The sequence below is a fragment of the Prunus avium genome, chromosome 7 (assembly GCF_965620075.1).
Source record: "Prunus avium chromosome 7, drPruAviu1.hap1.1, whole genome shotgun sequence".
Taxonomy (NCBI): domain Eukaryota; kingdom Viridiplantae; phylum Streptophyta; class Magnoliopsida; order Rosales; family Rosaceae; genus Prunus; species Prunus avium.
The window spans coordinates 29,437,843-29,460,794 of NC_142290.1; the positions used below are offsets into that span (position 1 = coordinate 29,437,843).

General features: G+C 36.4%; 1 protein-coding gene across 1 annotated transcript; it reads left to right on the forward strand.

The window, feature by feature from the left end:
* The first annotated feature begins 2,206 nt into the window (after nucleotides 1-2,206).
* LOC110770998 (heat shock cognate 70 kDa protein-like) lies at nucleotides 2,207-7,333 on the forward strand. The gene is made up of 3 exons (XM_088256004.1): nucleotides 2,207-3,148; nucleotides 5,800-7,160; nucleotides 7,240-7,333. The coding sequence occupies exons 1-3, from the start codon at nucleotides 2,275-2,277 to the stop codon at nucleotides 7,252-7,254; spliced, it is 2,250 nt and encodes a 749-aa protein (XP_088112130.1). The 5' UTR covers nucleotides 2,207-2,274; the 3' UTR covers nucleotides 7,255-7,333.
* Nucleotides 7,334-22,952: the final 15,619 nt, after the last annotated feature.

A 22,952-nucleotide genomic window follows, 5' to 3' on the forward strand; every position in this document is an offset into this window, starting at 1 on the left:
ACCGTTAAAGGTTGCTTTATCTCTTCAAAACCGATGTTGTATAGGTAGAAATCTTCGATGACCCATATAACACATCTTAGTACTATTTGCCAAATGCATTGAGACTCTATCATCCATGCAATGCGGATAGGCTTTCCAACCAAACTTTTACAATGAAGGCTGCATTGTTATGGACGATTAATGACTTTCCCACCTATGTGATTCTTTCAAGATGGAGCACGAAATTTAAAATTTGCTGAAAGAATAAATAAATAGGAAGAAGGAAACCGGCGGAGGAAAATAAGAAAAAAATAAAGAAAAAGGAGAGAGACTGGAAAAACACAGGAAAAAAAAGAAAGAAATAGAGCGAGAGAGGAGAGAATGAAAAAGAAAGAAGAAGAAAAAAAGGAAAAAGGAGAGCGAGAGAAGTGAGAAGGAAAATAAAGAAAAATGAGAGAGAGAAGGGATAAACGCATGAAGAAAAAAAATGGAAATAGAGAGATAAGAGAGAAGGAACATAAAGAAAAAGGAAGAATGAAAAAAGGAGGAGAAAGAGAGAAGAGTGAATTATAAATAAAGCGCAAAAAATAGTAAAAAATAGTAGTCTTTGAAACTTATTGATCTGGCGTTCAACCCCAACCGAGTTCCCATGTTTGTGGATAATCTAGAAAATGTCGTGCATAATTCCAAACTGGGTGGCAAGGGGGATAATGGTCCCTTGCGTCAGTCCAACCAGCTCTAGGTTACAGGTTTGCCCCAGCCTTGGGTGTAGGAGTAGCCTCTCCCTCTCCTAAACTTTTGTTGACCCAAAAAAAAAAAAACCTTAGTTAGTCCATTGATTTAGGGGTTTTAACAAAAATGGACAAATAGGAAGGCAAAATGTTAAAATAGTTCAACCGCTCTAAAATTGAACAATTTGATCCAATTATTGTCTGGCAGTGACATGAAATTACTCTTATGTACTGTTCAATATTAACATTGAAATTACTGTTCGATAGTGACATAAGAGTAACGTCATGTCACTGTCGAACAGTGACTAGACCGGTTTGTCCAATTTTAGAGCAGCTAGACTATTTTAACAATTTGTCTTGTGAGAAGGATTTTTTTTTTAACATTTGATGTTCCATTTATTTGTACTAGTCACTGTAACTTTTGCTTCTTTTTTTTTTTAAAAAAAAAATTTATAATATATCGGGAGTGACTTTTGCTTTTGGTAACCCCCTTCATCCTCACCTTTTTTGCTTTCTATTACGACCAAGACTTCAAGCTTCTTTCGTTATAATTATTGATTTTTTAAGGGTTATAATTATTGTTATATGATGACAATCGTGTTAATTATTCAAAATGGATCTCCAAGGAAGTTGCTCACACTAAATGATACCGCCAAGACAACAGAGAAAAACAACCCAAGCTTTGCATAACTTTATTACATATTCATGTCTGATCTCAATTTTCCAATTAAGGCCTGTCCTCAACCGGGGATTTTTAAAATTTGAGGATCCCCATATCCGTCCCTGATTTTCTCTCGAAATCTTCCCCCATTAGGGTCGGGTAACCGATGGTGACCCAACGCTGAGGAAATAAGGAAATAATGAAAGAAGAAGAAAATTAGCAGAGGAAAAGAATAAGAAAAGGATAAAAAAAAAGTAGATATTTATAAAAATACCCAATCCTAGACATGTATTTATAAAAATGCCCAAGTACTATTTAAACATAGAAACATACCCAAAATGGGTTTTGGGTATGTGTATAATGATGGGTTTTGGGTATGTTTATAAATGGGTTTTGAGTATGTGTAATGATGAGTTTTGGGTATGTTTATAAAGTGTTTTGGGTATGTTTATAAAGAAACTGAGAGAGGAGAGAAGGAAAAGAATGAAAAAAGAAGAATAAAAAAATGAGAGCGAAGGGATGAACGCAGAAAATATTATATAGAGAGAGGAGATAAGGAAATAAAGCGGAAGAAGAGAACTGGCATAAGAAAAGAAAAAAAAAGGAAAAAGGAGATAGACAGAAGTGAGAAGGAAAAGAAAGAAAAAATGAGAGAGAGAGAACGCACGAAAAAAAGGAAATAGAGAGATAAGAGAGAAGGAACAGAAAATTAGGAAGAATAAAGGAAAAAGAGACGAGTGAACTATACATAAAGGGGCAAAAGAGTCAATAAAAATAGTCTTTGAAACAAACTTAATTAAAAAATACATAACAAAAGTGTATATATATATAAAGAGCCATTAAACTTGAAAGAGAATAAACTCATCAACTTCTCCTTCCAGCCAGTCTCCTGCAGGTGCTTCCATGGCCGTAGAGAACATGCCACCATTTTCAGTTCCAATCAAACTTACGAGTGATATATATAGCTATCAACAATGGAAATATTTTTCTCTTTCATATTTTGACTACCACAATCTTTCTGGAATCATTCATGGAACAGAGCCTCGTCCTCGGCTACTTTGGTCTACCTTTAGTAATTGGTCCGGCAGACATCAAAAGGGATTGAGATGGTTCAAGAGAGAGCAAAAGGCTTTGAATTGGCTGAAAGCCACTCTATCTGAAAGTCTCCAACAAATTGTCATGGCCGGAGCTGACTCTTCACGAAAGGTCTGGCTAAATCTCGAGGAACACTTCGCCCATCTCTCTCATGCTCGCATCTATCAGCTTAAATCTGATCTACACAAAGTCAAGAAAGATCCAACTCTTCCGATGGCTGAGTATCTGGAAAAAATCAAACAGCTGGCGACCGATCTCGCAGCCGCCGGTGCTCCTGTGGAAAGTCAAGACCTACTCCATGTACACGTCCTGGCAGGATTACCAGAGCAGTACAATCCCTTCGGTACATGGATAAAACACAATCCAGTAAGTGGTTGGGATGACTTGTGCGAGTTATTGTTGAAAGAGGAAATGCGTCTGGATCCACGGCGCACATTACGACTTAGACATACTTCTCCTCCCTCTCCTCCTCAAGAAGAAGAGTACGCAATCGGGATTGATCTGGGAACGACCTATTCCCGCGTAGCCATGTGGCAGAAGGATCATGTAGAAATCATCCTCAATGATCACGGGAACAGGAAGACTGCATCTTATGTTGCCTTCACTGAAACTGATGAGACTCATTTGGTAGGTGATGCAGCATTTAACCAAGTCGTCAGAAACACAGCCAACTCCATCTTTGGTACGTATCATATGTAGGATTAAAGTGCTTTGCTTGAACAAATCCAAAGATTGATTTTGATTTTTCATGCCAGCTAATATATGTGTTTGCATGAATTTGTAGTTTAAAGGGTCATTATATAATAGGCCCTTGCAACTCTAATAGTCTATACAAAAATTTATCTACATATTTACTTCCAACCAAAACCCAATTTTGAAAACTGATGCCATGAAGGATAAAAGTTGCCCATTTCTTATTTACAAAACCCTGCCATTTTTGTTATCTAGCGATTTTTCCTAAACAATCCCTAATATCTAGCCTGTCCATTATTATGGTGTTGCTGGACTCAACAAATCAAAACATTCTCATAATCTATATATATAAAGCAAAGACAGAGAATAGTGAAACATTCAAAATACCAAAAAATGCCCTTGGTTAATGCAAACATTAAGAATTGAAATTATTAATTAAATGAGGATAATATGGTAAATTCACACTTTTTCATATTTAAAAAATTTAAAATTAAAAGAAAAATCATATAATGGATCTTCTTTTTATGGAACACAACTACCCATTATCTTTTTTAATTCTAAAATAAATTTATTTTTATTTTTTTTTAAAAAAGGCCTCTCACAGGCGCAGAAGCGCATGCGGAGAGGCTAGTACATATAATATATGTTCGTTCATAAATAATACTAGCCTCTTCGCACGCGCTTCCGGGCTTGCGAGAGGCTTTTTTTTAAAAAAAATTTAAATTTATTTTAGAATTAAAAAAGATAATGGGTAGTTGTGTTCCATAAAAATAGGATTCATTATCTGATTTTTCTTTTAATTTTAATTTTTTTTAATATGAAAAGGTGTAAATTTACCATATTATCCTCATTTAATTAATAATTTTAATTCTTAATATTTGGATTAACCAATGACATTTTATGGTATTTTGAATGTTTCACCATTCTCTTCCTTTTGCTATATATAGATGTATATATAGCTATACATATAAACCATAATTACATATAATGTCGGTATATTAAAATTAATGTAGGTATATTGGATGTCGTATAATGTAGGTAATTTACCTATACATATTTTCGTAGTAGGTATATTATTCAAATGGTAAGTGTATTGGATGACATATAATACCTAAATCCTAATCGTAAGTACATTAAAATTAATGTAAGTATATTGGATGTCGTATAATGTAGGTATATTGAAAATAGATAATTATGTACACTTTTTATAAATTAAAAACAGGTACACTATTCATACTAGGTAAATTATATTTCTCATAAAACAAACAAGAAAAAGATTATTAGTTATTTTTCATAGAACAAGTAATAGATACATTAGTTTTTTCAACATAATTAGTATGTACAGTATTATTCATAAACAATTATAAAGTAGATTATTAGTCATGTATAATTCATAAAAAGAAAATAACATAAACATTTTCATTAAACAAACCGATTACCTAAATCTGTATTTATTGTTAAATTTTAAAAAAAAATGTTTCCAAATTAATTTCTACATCCATTACAACCATTTGGAGATCTTTCCAAATTCAACATATGTCATTATATACAATCCAATTAAAAACTATTTCCATATTGATTCCTTCATTAATATACAAAATGCAATAATAGCTTAGTTGGGGGTATTTTTGGAATCTGAAAAGTACAATAAATCAGATTTTATGATTAATTAGGTAACTTGCTGAGTTGGATCCTAGTCATGGGTTTTTATTTATACGAATTGGATATTATTTATAGGAACAAAAAGTGAAGGGTTGTTGGTACGGTAAATTGAATTTGAAGGATGTAAGCCAAATTTACTATAGTTTAAAAGAGTGCTGCTATTTCCACCCACCTATCCTATTTTCCCACCCACTTTATCTTCAAAATTTTAAAGACAAATTTATCCCTTTATAAAATGACTTCTAAGGACTTAGGAAAAAAAACATTAAAACCAATTTTTAAAATGAGAAAAAGATAATAAAAAAAACTAAAAAGATTAACCCCACCTCACCCCATCATCTGTCTCTTCGCCTACACCAGCGCACCCCTCCTCTATTTTCCCTCTTTGTTTCTTTAATAGTCACCACCCCACAATCAAAAGATCCCAAGCAAATCCACCCCCAAATTTTCAGTATTAATAACATGAAGGGACTTTTAACTGAGATTTGAATCAGCCCAGCAACTCTCAACTGTGAGAGAGAGAGAGAGAGAGAGAGAGAGAGCAGCATCTGGGTTGAGTTCTGTGGCTAGGGTGCTGGGCTGTAGGGGGTGAGTTTGATGGGTGGGGTGTGTTGAAATTGGGTGGGGGGTGATCGGGTAAAACAGAGAGAAATAGTTTTTTTTTTTGGAGTATTTTATATTGTTTATTAATTAATTAATAATATATTATTATTTACTTGGTGGGTGGAAAGATAATGGGTATTTTAGGAATAATGGCGGGTGGAAAGATGAAATTGTGTTTTTTCAAATTTATATGGTGGGTGGGGAAATAGGATATGGGGGTGGAAATAGCAGCACTCATTGTAAAATTGTCTAAACCCACAGTAAGATCCTTCCGAGGTGTAAAATAAAGTTATGTATTGGTTAAGAAACTATTATACTTATATTAAATACCTACTTAACTCATGCCATCTGATAGAACTTGGCATCCATTTGCAGATACAAAGAGGTTAATCGGTCGGAGATTCAGTGACGCCTCTGTTCAAAGTGATGTGAAGCTCTGGCCATTCAAGGTCATTGAAGGTCCAGGTGACAAGCCCATGATTGTGGTTACCCACAATGGCCAGGAGAAACAATGTTCTGCTGAAGATATCTCATCCATGGTTCTGAAAAAGATGAGGAAGATTTCCGAGACCTACTTGGGCTCAACTGTGAAAAATGCGGTTATCACTGTCCCTGCTTACTTCAATTACTCACAACGCCGAGCTACAAAAGAAGCAGGCATCTCTGCTGGCTTAAATGTGTTGCGTATTATGAACGAACCAAGTGCTGCTGCCATTGCTTATGGCCTTAACAAAAAGGCCGGTTGGAGGAGCCCACGAAATGTGATGATATTTGATTTGGGTGGTGGCACTTTAGATGTGTCATTGCTTACCATGAGCACTTCTGGTGACTTTCAAGTAAAGGCAACGGCTGGAGACACTCACCTTGGTGGCCAAGACTTCGATAGCAGATTGGTGAAATACTGTGTTGAGGAATTCAAGAGGAAGCACAAATTGGATGTAAGTGGAAATAAAAGAGCTTTTAGGAGGTTAAAAAATGAATGTGAGAAGGCAAAGAAGAGACTCTCATTTGAGTCTGACTTCGAGGTTGAAATTGACTGTTTGTGGGAGAATACTGATTTCACCATAACTTTTACTCGTGCCATATTTGAACAACTAAACAGGGATTTATTTATCAAGTGTATGGAGCCTGTGAAGAAGTGCTTAACGGATGCTAACATGGACATAAGCAGTGTCGACGACGTTGTTCTTGTTGGTGGCTCTACTAGAATTCCCATGGTTCAACAGCTATTACAGGAGTTTTTCAAGGGGAAGGAGCTGTGCAAGGGCGTTAATCCGGATGAGGCAGTGGCATATGGTGCAGCGGTTCAAGCCGCAACCTTGACTAGGAATGGAAAAGGGGAGTTTATTCAGGACTACACTCTCAAGGACGTCACTCCTCTTGCAATTGGTTTGGAGTTTGCAGATAATAAGAAGTTCGTAAAGTTGATTCCAAGAAACTCACTAATTCCCGTCAAGAAGAAAATAAAATGTCCTATCAAGGATAACCAAGTTTCGGTCGACTTCCGCATGTACGAGGGTGAGAGTAGCTCGCCAGCCAATCTCAACTTTTTGGGTGAATGCAGCCTCCGTTACATTCCTCCAGCTCCCAAACTTGTTCATAATTTCGATGTTTTCTTCGAAATTGATCCCGATGGCATCTTGAGTGTCTTCACTGAAGATAAGTCCTCAGGCCAGAAGAATGAGATCATAATCAACCGTGACGGACCGAAGAACTTTGAGGGAATTGAGAGAGAGGTTAGAAATTATAATCAAACTCTGAAATAGCATGTATTATATAAAATCAAACTCTTTGATATATCTTTACTTGTACCAGGTTATGTTGTTTTAAGGTGAAATCATGTGTTTTTGATCTACTTCATCCACGGGATACTTGCAGCCCCAATATTCCTTACCAACTATGGCCGTCTTGTTAGAATTCACAGACTATTATCTGAGTAATTTGGATTGTTGGTTATGAAGCTCAATAGCTAAGAGAAAATGAACACACCAGAAAATGCTCAGAGAGCTTGGAGAAGATGAAAACGAAGAATGGGTCTGTTAACTCATTACCAATTCACGCACAAGTTGTGCAGTACAAATAATACCTTTAGGAGAGAATATTCCTCTCTTACATCAGCTCAATCTAGCCATCCAAACTTCTATCCTATGAGATAGAGACACATGGCAACAACAAACACTCACATTACAAACTAATGTCTTAGCCGTCCATTGGACTATAATCCAATGGCTCACAATTAAGTACACAGCTTAAACAAGCTTAATGGATCTAAACGAATATTTCAGCTAAATATACTTATATTTCAACACTCCCTTCTAAGTGTTTAGCTGAAATAACCCCAAGCTTTCTTCTCAAATACTCAAAACGATCTCTAGCCAATGCCTTGGTAAAAATATCAGCAGTTTGCTCTTCTGTTTTGCAGTACAATAGATCGATTTCTCCATTTTGCAAGGCATCTCGGATAAAATGAAATCTCCTGTTGATATGCCTTGTCTTATGATGATGCACAGGGTTCTTGGTTATGGCAATAGCAGAGGTATTATCACATAGGATTGTAGTAGCACTTACTTGTTCTTCACCAAAATCTGAGAGAACAAAACGCAACCAGATTGCTTGTGCAGTAGCTTCTGCTGCACTAACGTATTCTGCCTCAGCAGTAGACAGAGCTACACTACTTTGCTTGACTGAAGCCCAAGAAAACACACCTGATCCAAGATTAAATGCATATCCAGAGGTGCTTCTCATGTCATCCTCACTTCCTGACCAGTCACTGTCACAGTAGCCAATGAGTCTAGCTTCTTTTCCTTTCTCATATGTAATGCCATAGTCAAATGTGCCCTGAATGTACCTCAGTACCCTTTTTGCAGTTCCCATGTGTTTTCTAGTAGGTCCATGCATAAATCTGGCCAAGAGACTTGCTGCAAACATAATGTCAGGCCTTGTTGCAGTCAAGTACAACAGGCTGCCAACAATCTGCCTATAGACTCCTTCATCAGCTTGTTCACTTCCATCTTCCTTGGATAGCTTTTCACTTCCATCTTCCTTGGATAGCTTTTCATTTAACTCTTGCATCTGTATTGTCAACTCAATGGTCTTCACCATGTGGTGCCTCACAGTTTTCTTATTAATGCTTGATTATTACTCTCTTCGTTTAAACTGTGTTAAAGTTGAATATTTTGTTATACAAACTGGTTAAACTACAAATTGGCTCATTCATCTGTATTGCGCTTGATTTCTTTGATGGGCTCATTCGAGCTTGGTTAACTTGTAGAATAAACAATTCAAGCTGATTGGGAATGGGTTGAAGAAAATGGACCTTCAACAATCCAACTACGACACTAGCAAGAAACTGTTCTGCAATAATGTTGAAAAAATAAACATAAACATCTTTTCCCTTTGTTGAGGCCCAAAAAATCCACGGTTCGGCCCAAATAAATTCTCGGCCCAATGCAATACCTTACCGAGGGGAAGCCCGATTAGGGCACGCGAAAGTTCGTCATACGCGCTTGCACACATGCCACGCCAAGCAAATAAGCAACACGTCACGCTACAAGCTTAAGTGGGCCCAAGCCACTCAAATGCCCGGGGCTTGCTTGAGTGGGTTGTGGTATGGATGGTAACAAGTTATCATGGGGCCCATCGATGGGTCGAAAAATGGAAGTCTCGGGTCGCTTGGGGACCTCAAGACTCAAGCCCATTTTCTTAGGCCCAAACATGGGTAAGCACAAGGGAGGAGATGGGTCATTGCCTCAACCAAAGTAAGCCCATTAGAATAAACTAGCCAAATAAGTCTATTGACCCAATTAGCATAGCCCCAACCAAGATAAGCCCATTGCCCCAATTAAAATAAGCCAACACTTGATCAAAATATCTCATCCGTTGGATGAATCATGTGGTGGACTTAAAAGACTTATGAAATTAGAATAAGAGGGCAGCATCAGACCTAGCACTCAGTTTGAAAAGCAAAACCAACGTTGGAAATCTACACATAGGTAGCTGCTGGGAACTAGTTCCAAGTATAGGAATTCAAGAAACCAAGGGATTTTGGCATGCAAGGGAGGATGCTACCCCTTAAACCAACGGGTACAATCACTTTCTTTCCTTCATCAGACTGGGCCATGGAAAGAGGAAGAAAGAGGAGAAAGAAGATGGGTGAAAAGGGGAAGCTCCCTTCTGAGGTCGCCGCTGGAAGAGGCTTAGAGCACCCAAAACATCTGATTTTGTGGGATTGGGCAGAACTGACCTTGCCACTATGAGGTAAGTCAAGAAGGAAGAGGAGAAAGGAAGAAGAAAGCCTAGCTAAGTTAGGAAGAAACCATTAGGGTTTCTTGAAGAAGAGCAAACCCCAGCAACTATAAATAGGGCCTCTTCCACCCAGCCAAACAACAACAATACACAGCCTTTAGAGAGCAAGCTTTCTCTCTTGAAAACCCACCACCTTCAGAGAGCAAGCTTTCTCTCTTGCAAACCCAGCAAATTTTCGTGCTTTGCTAGCCCATTTCCCCCATCTCCCCTGCTTTGGCAAAATTGCTACAGCTCTGACAGAGTCACTGTCGAGCTGCCGGAAGCTACGAAAACCACCTAAAACTCTCTTCCTTAGAACCTCTCCTCTCTTCCATTAGAACCTCTGACCTCCATAGGAACCCACAAGCTTTCTCTTTCCAAAAGTGCTAAACCCATGATAACTTTGCTCTCATGCCACATGCCCCTCATGCTAAGCCCAAAATTTCATCTGTGAATGTGAAGAAATTATCTGCAACTTTCTGTTGTTTTTGTTGGAGAAGATAACCAAAATACTTCCTAAGGCTTTGCTGCCCTTTCGAAGCATTTTGGGGCTTAATTTTCGAACTCAAACAAAGGGGACAACTTCATCAGTCCAGCCCACTCGCTGCCGGAAGGAAAAAGCCCCTACATAAATTGGCGACTCTGCTGGGGATTAGGCCGATATCTTCACCAATACCTCCAAAGTCAAAGACCAGAAGCAATAAACTAGAGAAAATAAGGAGATAAGAACATTCCCTTTTTCTTGTTTGTTTTTTCCTCTTGTTGACTATCTACTTTGCATAACAAACATAAATATAGATTACTCACATGCTCCATTTGTTTGTTAGATCCCCATTCTCAAGCAAAACAAGATCTTGTAAGAGGACTGGGGGCTTCAGCCAACGTGCAAGCTGTTGTGTAGATACAGCTGCACCAAAATGGATTCAGTTGCATCCTCAACTTGTGATACTCGCAAGTGCACGAGCCGTTCGGTAGTATAGCGTATGTAAGTGCGAGGTCGATCCCACGAGGATTGGTGATTGAATGATCCAATTCATTTTCCCTACACAAAACAGAAATGAAAAAGAAAGGAAATAAATAAAACAAGGAAGAAAGAAAATAACTAACTCAAGTAGATAAGTTCCCAAGTTCAATTAGATTAATGGATTGGTTCTAGCTAAAGTATGATTAAGCCATGGTGTGTGGTCATAACCTTGTGTTCCTAATTCCCTAATTTGATCATTTGTTGTCTAACCTAAAATTAAGCATTAGGAACCCATTAAGCAAAGAAGAACAATTTAAACAACCAAGCATGTATCTAATCCCTGTTGTCGAATGTCCATACATACTCTTCCTATTCATAGTTCAATTCGAATTAAAGCATGGTGTCTACTCTTAATTCAAACCAAGATAGCTAACATGCAAGCCTAAATGGTGATCAATCATTCAAACTAGCATATTAACTTATAAGCATAATGAATAAGAACAAAAACCATAATTGAAACTTGGAAACTAATCAAACTTGAAACTAAAGAAAAGAATTTACATAACAATGAAAATTAAGTAGAACTTGGAAAACTTAAGGAGAATTTCAGCACAAATATTTCATTACTACAATTGAAAACTAGAAAATGAAACTAAGAGAATTTGAGGGAGAGAAGGGAAGGGAGCTCTAGAGAAGTGTTTGAGAGCTCCCCCCCTTGGGGTGTGTTTACAAGCTTAGAGAACTTCCCTATTTATAGGCCTAGGGGAAGTGAAAATCTGAATTCAATATGGCTAATGCATACAACACTTGTTTTATAAAATCTGAAATGGGTGATGCACTTGTATTAGAAAATCTTGAATTGGTTGATGCACTTCACCAATAGATCCCACCAGCAGCCCTAGCTCATCTTCATGTCACCATGACCAAGCTTCCAACCAGAAATGATAGCTCATACCTAGCTCACCATGACCAAGCATCCAACCAGCACATGCTGAGGTCAGCATGACCAGCAACTTCAAGGGCTTACAACTTGGGCTTCTCTTAATCAAATTAGGACTTTAAGCACTTGAAATTGAAGTTCAGAATGTCTTCTTTCCAGCCATATGTTATTTGGGCCAATCCAAGGTCGGAGGAGGACGTTAAGGCCAAAACAAATTGCTAACTCATTTTCCGCGCTGATAAGATCCATCCTGAGCATGGCTCTGTGTTTGCTAGGTAACAGACTCCATATGTTTCCAATGGGGCTGAATTTTGGATATGTTATAGTACACACCAATTGGAACAACTTGCATGAAGAATGCGGCCTCATCCGAGCTGTGTAGGTTGCTGAAACAAATATTGCAATGTGACCTACGGAACTGGACTGGCAGGGGGCTGTAGCCAAAATGAGTTTATCTTTAAGCTCTTCTTCCCTTCATCCAAATCAGGCCCTAACATCTTGAATTGCATGAATTATTATCCAAAGCCATCATTATTACCTAAAGCTCAATGAACTGAAAGATAAACACAAAAAGGATTAAAAGCACAAGTTTAACTCAAAAACATAACCAAATCATAAGCTAGAAGGGTACAAAATGATATACAATTATGAACCGATCAAATACCCAAAAACTTGTTGTGTAGATACAGCTGCACCAAAATGGATTCAGTTGCATCCTCAACTTGTGATACTCGCAAGTGCACGAGCCGTTCGGTAGTATAGCGTATGTAAGTGCGAGGTCGATCCCACGAGGATTGGTGATTGAATGATCCAATTCATTTTCCCTACACAAAACAGAAATGAAAAAGAAAGGAAATAAATAAAACAAGGAAGAAAGAAAATAACTAACTCAAGTAGATAAGTTCCCAAGTTCAATTAGATTAATGGATTGGTTCTAGCTAAAGTATGATTAAGCCATGGTGTGTGGTCATAACCTTATGTTCCTAATTCCCTAATTTGATCATTTGTTGTCTAACCTAAAATTAAGCATTAGGAACCCATTAAGCATAGAAGAACAATTAATTTAAACAACCAAGCATGTATCTAATCCCTGTTGTCGAATGTCCATACATACTCTTCCTATTCATAGTTCAATTCGAATTAAAGCATGGTGTCTACTCTTAATTCAAACCAAGATAGCTAACATGCAAGCCTAAATGGTGATCAATCATTCAAACTAGCATATTAACTTATAAGCATAATGAATAAGAACAAAAACCATAATTGAAACTTGGAAACTAATCAAACTTGAAACTAAAGAAAAGAATTTACATAACAATGAAAATTAAGTAGAACTTGGAAAACTTAAGGAGAATTTCAGCACAAATATTTCATTACTACAATTGAAAACTAGAAAATGAAACTAAGAGAATTTGAGGGAGAGAAGGGAAGGGAGCTCTAGAGAAGTGTTTGAGAGCTCCCTCCCTTGGGGTGTGTTTACAAGCTTAGAGAACTTCCCTATTTATAGGCCTAGGGGAAGTGAAAATCTGAATTCAATATGGCTAATGCATACAACACTTGTTTTATAAAATCTGAAATGGGTGATGCACTTGTATTAGAAAATCTTGAATTGGTTGATGCACTTCACCAATAGATCCCACCAGCAGCCTAGCTCATCTTCATGTCACCATGACCAAGCTTCCAACCAGAAATGATAGCTCATACCTAGCTCACCATGACCAAGCATCCAACCAGCACATGCTGAGGTCAGCATGACCAGCAACTTCAAGGGCTTACAACTTGGGCTTCTCTTAATCAAATTAGGACTTTAAGCACTTGAAATTGAAGTTCAGAATGTCTTCTTTCCAGCCATATGTTATTTGGGCCAATCCAAGGTCGGAGGAGGAAGGTAAGGCCAAAACAAATTGCTAACTCATTTTCCGCGCTGATAAGATCCATCCTGAGCATGGCTCTGTGTTTGTTAGGTAACAGACTCCATATTTTTCCAATGGGGCTGAATTTTGGATATGTTATAGTACACACCAATTGGAACAACTTTCATGAAGAATGCGGCCTCATCCGAGCTGTGTGGGTTGCTGAAACAAATATTGTAATGTGACCTACGGAACTGGACTGGCAGGGGGCTGTAGCCAAAATGAGTTTATCTTTAAGCTCTTCTTCCCTTCATCCAAATCAGGCCCTAACATGCTTGAATTGCATGAATTATTATCCAAAGCCATCATTATTACCTAAAGCTCAATGAACTGAAAGATAAACACAAAAAGGATTAAAAGCACAAGTTTAACTCAAAAACATAACCAAATCATAAGCTAGAAGGGTACAAAATGATATACAATTATGAACCGATCAAATACCCCCAAACCTAGATTTTGCTAGTCCTCGAGCAAAACAACACAAAACAAATTTAAAAACAAAACAAGAAGTTAACTAGACCACTTTCGTAGGTAACTCGATTGCATTGAGCGAATGCAACAAGCCTTTAAACCTCTAGGCATCCCTAGTAGGAGGAGTTGTGTCTCCTAAGGGTTTAACAGTTACGATACCCACAAACGTTTTTCTAACTCTACAAAACAAAATGGTTAGAAAACTTATTAGATTTGTTAGTTCTTAAGCAAAACCAAAACCAAAAACAAACATAAAAATAAAAACAAAACACAAAACACAAAAAACAAAAAAAACAAAATCAAAATAAAAACTCAAAACAATCTTTCCGAACATTTTGTGAAGAGAAATGACTCATGCACATGACTTAAACGTTTTGACAATAAAAGCTCAATTTTAGACATTATTCACAAAGCGGCAAAGTTCAAAACATAATATGCTCAAAGTGTGGTAGTGTGATAGCCAAATGCAACAAATTCCCCAATCTTAGTTTTCACATAATTTCAAAAATCATACAAAGCACAAATTCAACTTCAAATCTCACCAAAATTGTCCTCTCACAAATGAATCACTCGGAAGAGGGCTACAATGCAACACTCAGTTATAAACATGAGATTAGAGTTCAACCATAAGGGACTTAACTCGCAATAGAAAGATGAAGAACTTGCATTAATATGATCTCAAGAAGGATGCCAAACACTTAAAAGTAGAAAAATAAATGCAATTCAACCACATGACATCTAAGATCAATTTAGGTCTTTGGCATAGGTTGTAATGGGGCCAAGGGTGTAAGGTGAGTAAGAAATGAAGGGTATGGATAAAACAAAGTCCAAGAAACTCAAAATATAAGAGCATAAAACAATTGTTTACAAGACTTCGAATCATCACGATTAGATTTTTTCTTTTACACGATCAAAACTCCTTATACCTTCATTTACAATTATTCATACTCCTTTCCTTGAATTGAACAAACACCAATTTATTTAGAAGGCCCAAAAATGAAACCCAAAAATGAAATTTCATTCAACCACCACTTAATCACAATTTTTCTCTTTTCTTTTCTTTTCTTTCACCAATTGAGTGAATTTTTTTTTTCTTTATGTAATATCCCTTCCCAAACTTAGCATGAAAAACACATCCGAATTAGAGCTCATGAGTTCCTTAGAAAGGTAAATTCTTGTTTTTCGGGCTAAGGCGAGGAAATATAATTGGTAAAATGAAAGAAAATGTTTACATGTAGGCTCAAAATGGTTAACAATGGAAAATCATGCTTAAGCATGCATAAGGTTAGCTTGAAAGGCACAAACGATCCAAAGAGGGCCTTAATATCACTTCTTAAATGTCATGAAATCAAATTGCATAAGAATGAATGACTTTTAAGTGTTCAACCAAATCAATGAATAATGAGATCAAACAACAACTTTGATGACAAGAAAATAAGAGTATGTGTATAACACTCATGAAATGAAGCACAAGGCTCAAAAGCTCACATTATATGGTTATATAAGTCTAATTTATGCTTGATACAATTCTTTGGGTCATGCAAATCCTTTAATTGGAAAATTATGAAACAAATGGCAAGTGCAAAGAAGGTTTCGAACATATCATGCTAGAACGATGCCAAATTAATTAATTAATGAACTATTTTATTTTACAATAAAAATTTACAAGGAAAAAAATAAATAATAAATAAAATTCAATTTTTTATTTAAGTCATGCAACATTTATCACAATCTCATCAAATGTGTTCGGAAAGTGACTAAACAAGATTCAAAACAAGAAAGAAATTTAAAATTTTTTTTTTTTAAAAAATTTTAAGAAAAACCAAGTTTACTTGCTAAACTCCAATACCCCCAAACCTAGAAATGAGCATTGTCCTCAATGTTTAAAAATTAGCCACAAACAATGTCATAACAACAAATGAAAGGTATTAAAGCAAATAAAAAATAAAATAAAAATCACAAAAGAAAACAAAAGAAAACAAAAACAAAATAATTATAAAATAAAAATTACAACACAAACAAACAAACAAACAAACAAACAAACAAACAAAAAAATGAAATAGTAAACCCTAATCACACAATTCTGAAACCCAAAAAAATTTTGAAGCCCAAAGCCCACAATTTCGAAACACAAACCACGGTGAATTTAACCCACTTTGAAACCCAAACTAAAGTGAAACCCGACCCACAATGTTTATTTCTAAGTTTGGGAAGGGATAGCAAGTCTTATTTTCGTTTCACTTAATTTCGTGCTTTCTTTTAGTTTGTTTTCTTTTCAGTTTTGAGTCATTTTGTTTTCAAGTCACTTTCCGGACACATAAGATGAGATTGTGATGAATGTTTACATGACTTGATTGAAAATGTCTATATAAAAAAAAAAAAATTATTATTCACGTATTCACTGAATGGCATCGTTCTAGCATGATATGTTTGAACCACTCTATCCACTTGCCATTTGTTTCATAATTCTCCAGTTAAGGGACTTGCATGATCCAAAGAATTGTATCAAGCATGAATTAGACTTGTATAACCATATAATGTGAGCTTTGAGCCTTGTGCTTCATTTCATGAGTGTTATACACATATTCTTATTTTCTTGTCATCCAAGTTGTTGTTTGATCTCATTATTCATTGACTTGGTTGAGCACTTAAAAAACATTCATTCTTGTACAATTTGATTACGTGACATTTGAGAAATGATATTAAGGCTCTCTTTGAACCGTTTGTGCCTTTCAAACTAACCGTATGCATGCTTAAGCATGATTTTCCATTGTAACCACTTTGAGCCTACATGTAAGCCTTTTCTTTCATTTAACCAATTATTAGTCTTAGCCTTAGCCTGAAAAACAAGAATTTACCTTTCTAAGGAACTCATGAGCTTTAGTTTGGATGTGTTTTTTATGCTAAGTTTGGGAAGAGATATTGCATTTAAAAAATAAAAAAATAAAAATAAAAATAAAAAAATAAAAAAAAAAGAACTTCACTCAAAGAGTGAAAGAAAATAGAAAAGTTGTGGTTAAGTGACATTGGATTCAGATTTCGAGTCCAAGTTTCTTTATTGGCTTCAAAAAATAAATTGATGGTTGTTCAAATAAAAGAAAGGAGTGTGAATCAAAATAAATGGAGGTATAAAGCTTTGTGGTCTAAATGATCACGTAAAAAAATAAAATCTAAAGCGTAAGGATTCAAAGTCTTGTAATCAACTGTTATATGCTCTTACATTGTGAGTTCCTTGAACTTTGTTGTATCCATATCCTTCATTTCTTACTCACCTTACACCCTTAGCCCCATTACAACCCATGGTAAAGACCTAAATTGATCCTAAATGTCATGTGGTTCAATTGCACACATTTTTAACTTTTAAGTGTTTGGCATCCTTCTTGAGATCATAGTCATGCATATTTTCCATCCTTCTATTATGAGTTAAGTCCCTTATGGTTTAACTCTATTATCATATTTATTATTGAGTGATGCATTGTAACCCTCTTCTGAGTGATTCATTTGTGAGAGGACAACTTTGGTGAGATTTGAAGTTACATTTGTGCTTGGTATGATTTTTGAAGTTTTGTAAAAACTGAAATTGGAGAATGAGTTGAATTTGGCCATCACACTACTACACTTTAAGCATATTACGTTTTGAACTTTGCCACGTTGTAAATAATGTCTAAAACTGAGCTTTCATTGTTAAAACGTTTAAGTCATGTGCATGAGTCATTTCTCTTCAGAAAATGTGCGGAAAGATTGTTTTGAGTTTTTATTTTTGTTTTTATTTTGAATTTGTTTTTGTTTTTGTTTTTATTTTTATTTTTGTTGTTTTGCTAAACACAATCTTTTAAGTTTTCTAATTACTTTGTTTTACAGAGTCAGTAAAACGTTTGTGGGTATCGTATCTGTTAAACCCTCAGGAGACACAACTCCTCCTACTAGGGATACCTAGAGGTTTAAAGGCTTGTTGCATATGCTAAATGCAATCGAGATCCCTGCGAAAGTGGCTTAGTTTTCTTTTCTACTTAGTTTTTATTTTCTTTTGCTCGAGGACTAGCAAAATATAGGTTTGGGGGTATTTGATGAGCACAAAATTAATACAAGTTTTACCCTTACATTTATATTTGTTAGTATTTTCTTTTGTATTATGTAATTCTATTAGAGTATTTGTATTGGTTATTTCCAATCTTTGTTTTTGTATTTAATGAGTGGTTGTTTGTAGATATTAAGTGTGTTCCACCAATGGCATGAGGAGGAGGAGGAATAAGCAATGTGTTGCAAAAAGAGAGGAAGAACTCAAGTTGGATTTGATGACTTTGCCTTTTACAGCTCATGCTGTACAGTCCATTTGCAGGCCTGAAAAACGAATTCTCCCATGCTCAAATGAATAAATATCCTTCATGAAATTTGTTCCAATGGATGTTGACTAGAACATATCCAAATTTGAGCTCCATTGAACAAATGTAGCCTATCCAACTGATCTGCATGTTACAACAGCTCACCAATGATGCAATGTGAAGTGAGAAAAATAGTTGCAGCAAAGGAGTTGCTGGAACAACTGTCAAGATATCTTCAGGTTGTGAGATATTTGTAGATACTTTGCCACCCCAATCTTTCATAAAGATAGAACTCATTAAAGAATTAAAAGTTGGCTGCCAAACTTAGTTGGACTCACGTGATGGAGTTGGAAGGTGGAAACCAATTCAAGTTGGAATTGAGTTACCACTTTGGAAACAAATGGAGGTGGCAGCCAGCACTTGTTGGCACTTGTAGGCTATATATATTTTCAGATTGTTCTCAAGGAGAGGGTGTGAAGGAATTGAGGAGAAACACACGGCAAGAGAAAGAGAGAAAGAGTGAGGAAGAAAGAGAACAATGATGGAAAGGAAAGAACCAAGAGCTAATAACTCTTTTAAACTTGTTCTTCCTTTCCTAGTTCTCATGTAAATTATGTATTTTAGTTTCTTTGTTTTGTTTTAAATATTAATTATGTCTATTTAAATTACCTAACTAAGGTTGGATGAAACACCATTATTAAATAGAATTCTAGTTTTTATTTTCAATTCTCAAATATTGTGGTGTTCAATGATTATAATTTTCACTTCACATGATTAATAGATTAATCTTCTTTTCACCACTTCTATCATGTATTGTGACATATAACATGTATTTGTGGTAGTTAAGAGTTTGGATTAATCTATTAATTCACCCTTGGTTTTTATTTCTAATTTACAAATTTCTTTGATATTTTGTTATTCAAATGAACTTTTTCACATAGGATGCTTAGGAAACTTTGATCCTTTGTAGTTAAATAATTTTGTTTACATTTTATGCTTAGAATTTGTACTTATGAAGGGAAGGAAAATTTACTTATGATATAAATTACAAGCTTAATTGATAAATCTTGAGAAAGCAGTAGATTGATTTCTAGATTGCTACTCCATGGGAATTGAAAGATAAATAATTAGGATCTTATGGAATGATGGTGTGGATTCTAATACCTTAGTTATTTTTCTCATAAATGTAAATCTTAATTTCAGTTTATTGTCATTTCTATATTTGTTTTATGCTTTATTTTCTTTTCTTTTCTTTTTGAACAAACAAATCACCATTTGAATCAACTAGGTTGGCAATGAAATTAACTTGGGTATAATTGGTTTTCTATCTTTACACGCAATCCCTTGGGTACGATCTCGCTCTTACACGCTTATGCTATATTCGATTCGTGCGCTTGCGAGTTTATAACTTTTAAAACTCCTGGACAACGATGTTGCCATTGGAGTGGCTAGAAATTTAGTGACTCCTAAAGATATACGTGTGCTGGGGACAAGGGATGACAACCGGGTCGTGAGCGATGCCCTGGCACTGAGCGTGCAGAGTACGGCAACAGTCGCAAGTTTGGGTCATCGCCTACTTGCGAAGTCCCATGAGGTAGAGGTGCTGAAAGGTCAGTTGGCGGCGGAGCGAAGTATGGTTGAGGAGTGTCAGACTGCTATAAAAAGCTTGAAAAGGGAGAGGTCAAGGATAGTGGAGGTGAATCGACACCAGCTAGAAGTATTGCGGGACGAGAATAGAAACCTATCAAAGATGGTAGAGTTGTACTCTCGCGACATGCGAAAACAGCTGGAAGACCTAGACAGACAGGGTAAACGCAAACAAGCAGATTGCGAGAGTAGTTACGCTCAAGCTAAGATTGCGATCTTTGGGAGCTCAAGTGATGAGCCCCAAGAAGCTGTGCGTGAAGCCCCGGAAGAGGACAGCCAGAGGGCCAAACTCAAAGCTCCAATGGTCGAGACACCGAGCACTGTGAAGAAATGACTTCTACTGCATTATTGATGTTTTTATTTTATTTTATTTTATTTTTTTGGTTGTTATAGTACACACCAATTGGAACAACTTTCATGAAGAATGCGGCCTCATCCGAGCTGTGTAGGTTGCTGAAACAAATATTGCAATGTGACCTACGGAACTGGACTGGCAGGGGGCTGTAGCCAAAATGAGTTTATCTTTAAGCTCTTCTTCCCTTCATCCAAATCAGGCCCTAACATGCTTGAATTGCATGAATTATTATCCAAAGCCATCATTATTACCTAAAGCTCAATGAACTGAAAGATAAACACAAAAAGGATTAAAAGCACAAGTTTAACTCAAAAACATAACCAAATCATAAGCTAGAAGGGTACAAAATGATATACAATTATGAACCGATCACAAGCCGCTGACCACCGTCGTCAATTGTTGAGGCTAGCACCTCTCCACCATAATACATCATCAGCAAGTCTGGCCATCGCCGTAAATCACCTTCATGGCAGCTCTCACCTCTCTAGAGTTGTGAAAATACGATGAGAGAGGGAGAAGGAACACTTGCTCAATGCTCTCAGCCTCATCTCTACGAATGGCTTCACCAAGATAAGATTTTTATTATCATGCCTTGTTGATCTCAATATAGCATATATATTTGTTTGTTGTTTTAATACATTCATAAAATTTATGTTTCATTGAACAATCTCAAGCATAGACAAAAGCATGTGCATTCATTCTGCTCAAGTAAAAAAAAAAAGATTGATTGATTAGTTGTTATTTATATGGTGCACCAGCTTGCATCAGTTTCTTGTTATGTGTTAAACCACCTTTCAATTTTGCATCTCTAGCAAAATTTCCCATAGCCTTATTCCACGCACTATTCACTTATCTTATACTTCTTATCATTTCGTATCGATCCACCTTTGTGTTAATCAATCCAAGTTACACATTGCAATGTAGATGCCAACTATGCATGCTTAGTACTAAAATCATACCAGCTCAACATGCTTATGTCAATTATGCCATATGCTTTGGTTATGCAGCTTTATATTGGTCATGTGCAAATGACCTAAGCCTCCAAACAACAAAACAAATGCTCTCATGTTTCCTACACAACATCTCAACACACTACCATTATCGTCCATTCCTTAGACAAATCTCTCTCTATACTTCCAGTCATAGAAGTTCAAGTACCACTGGAAAAGCCGCTGGAAGAGTGGCTGGAAGAAGAACAGAGCCAGTCGTTGAAATCCAAACACCACTGCTGGAAGAGCCGCTGCCAGAAGCACATGCTACCACCAAATCATGCCAAATTGTCACCATTGCAACAAAGGGATATCCCAAGTTCATCATGCCATGCAATGACCCAAACAAATACTAAGAAGGCCACGTTGCAAGAGTTTTTGTAGCTTATGCCCATCAAATCCTTTTCTGATGATTATGGTTCACTTGGGGGCTGAGGAAGGAATTCATTGCAATCACCACAGCAGCAATTCCAAAACCCCAAATGAGCTTAAGAATCCTTTATTACCAAAACCACTATCCCCAGACAAAAAATCTCCTTGAAATTCCAATTATGTCACTATGACCTCCAAGTTTGCCATCACTTGCCAAGAACTCAAGCTGTTGTAACCCAACACATTTGCTGCAGTGACCACATGCAAAGCTCAAGCTTCAATAGCCAAGCCCGAGCTTTTGGTTCCTATAACATGTTCACAACAGCTGCAACAAACAATACCAAAGTTGCCATAACTGATATGCTCCAACACCTCAATCACTTTCTAAGCCTTGACCATTCCAATGACCAAGTTTAGGAGTCAAAACCAAAAGGCTATCGGGATGTCTCAATTGCCACGGTTCCATAATCAAGCATCATCAAGCCCCAAGCCTTAGTCAAGAAATCCAAGCACTATGCTTTACTCAAGAAGGAAAACATCTCGATTCATGACAAATGGAAGGAAAATATTGCGAAGGTAGTGCTATGATACTGCTGGAAGAACCTAAATGCTGTCAAGATGAAGTTTCTTTTACCAAGCAATCAGAATTTTTGAAGCAATGTCAAGCTTTCATGCTATTGCAAGTCATGCACACCTCTTGGTCCTTTTCATACTTAGGGGCTTGATTTGATTGGAGTATTCATCAATGCAAAATGGCTCAAAGTCTTATTATTGCTGAATTGCTTTTGCACCTATCATTTTGTTTTTGGCTTTTCAAATTTATTTCAAAAATGAACTTCTTATATATTTTCACCCTATGCTTTCACAACTTTTGTAAGATGCACCACCATTATGGCATGCCAAGGTGTGAGACGATATTTGCAATAAGAATGGAGTATTTTGGAAAAGGGAAAAGCCTTTAGAATTCTTCTTTGCTTTTACCTTCTTCTGTTTTGCAAAACATGTTCTTTGAAACAAAAAAAAAAAAAAATAGACAAGCAAACTTTTCTTTACAAAACTATACCAAGCAAAGCCACTTAGATGGGATCCCGAACTGTCAACAAGCATCATGCCTAAGCAAAATAGCACAAGTCGTGCAAAGCCAAGCTATTACAAAAAGGGCATGCAATTCTTGAGGTGCCGGAACAACGAAACCATTGTACCCTTTCGATGAGCAATTCAAAACTTCACGACATCCAGAAATTCTTACAGGAGCCTTCGTGAAAATCATG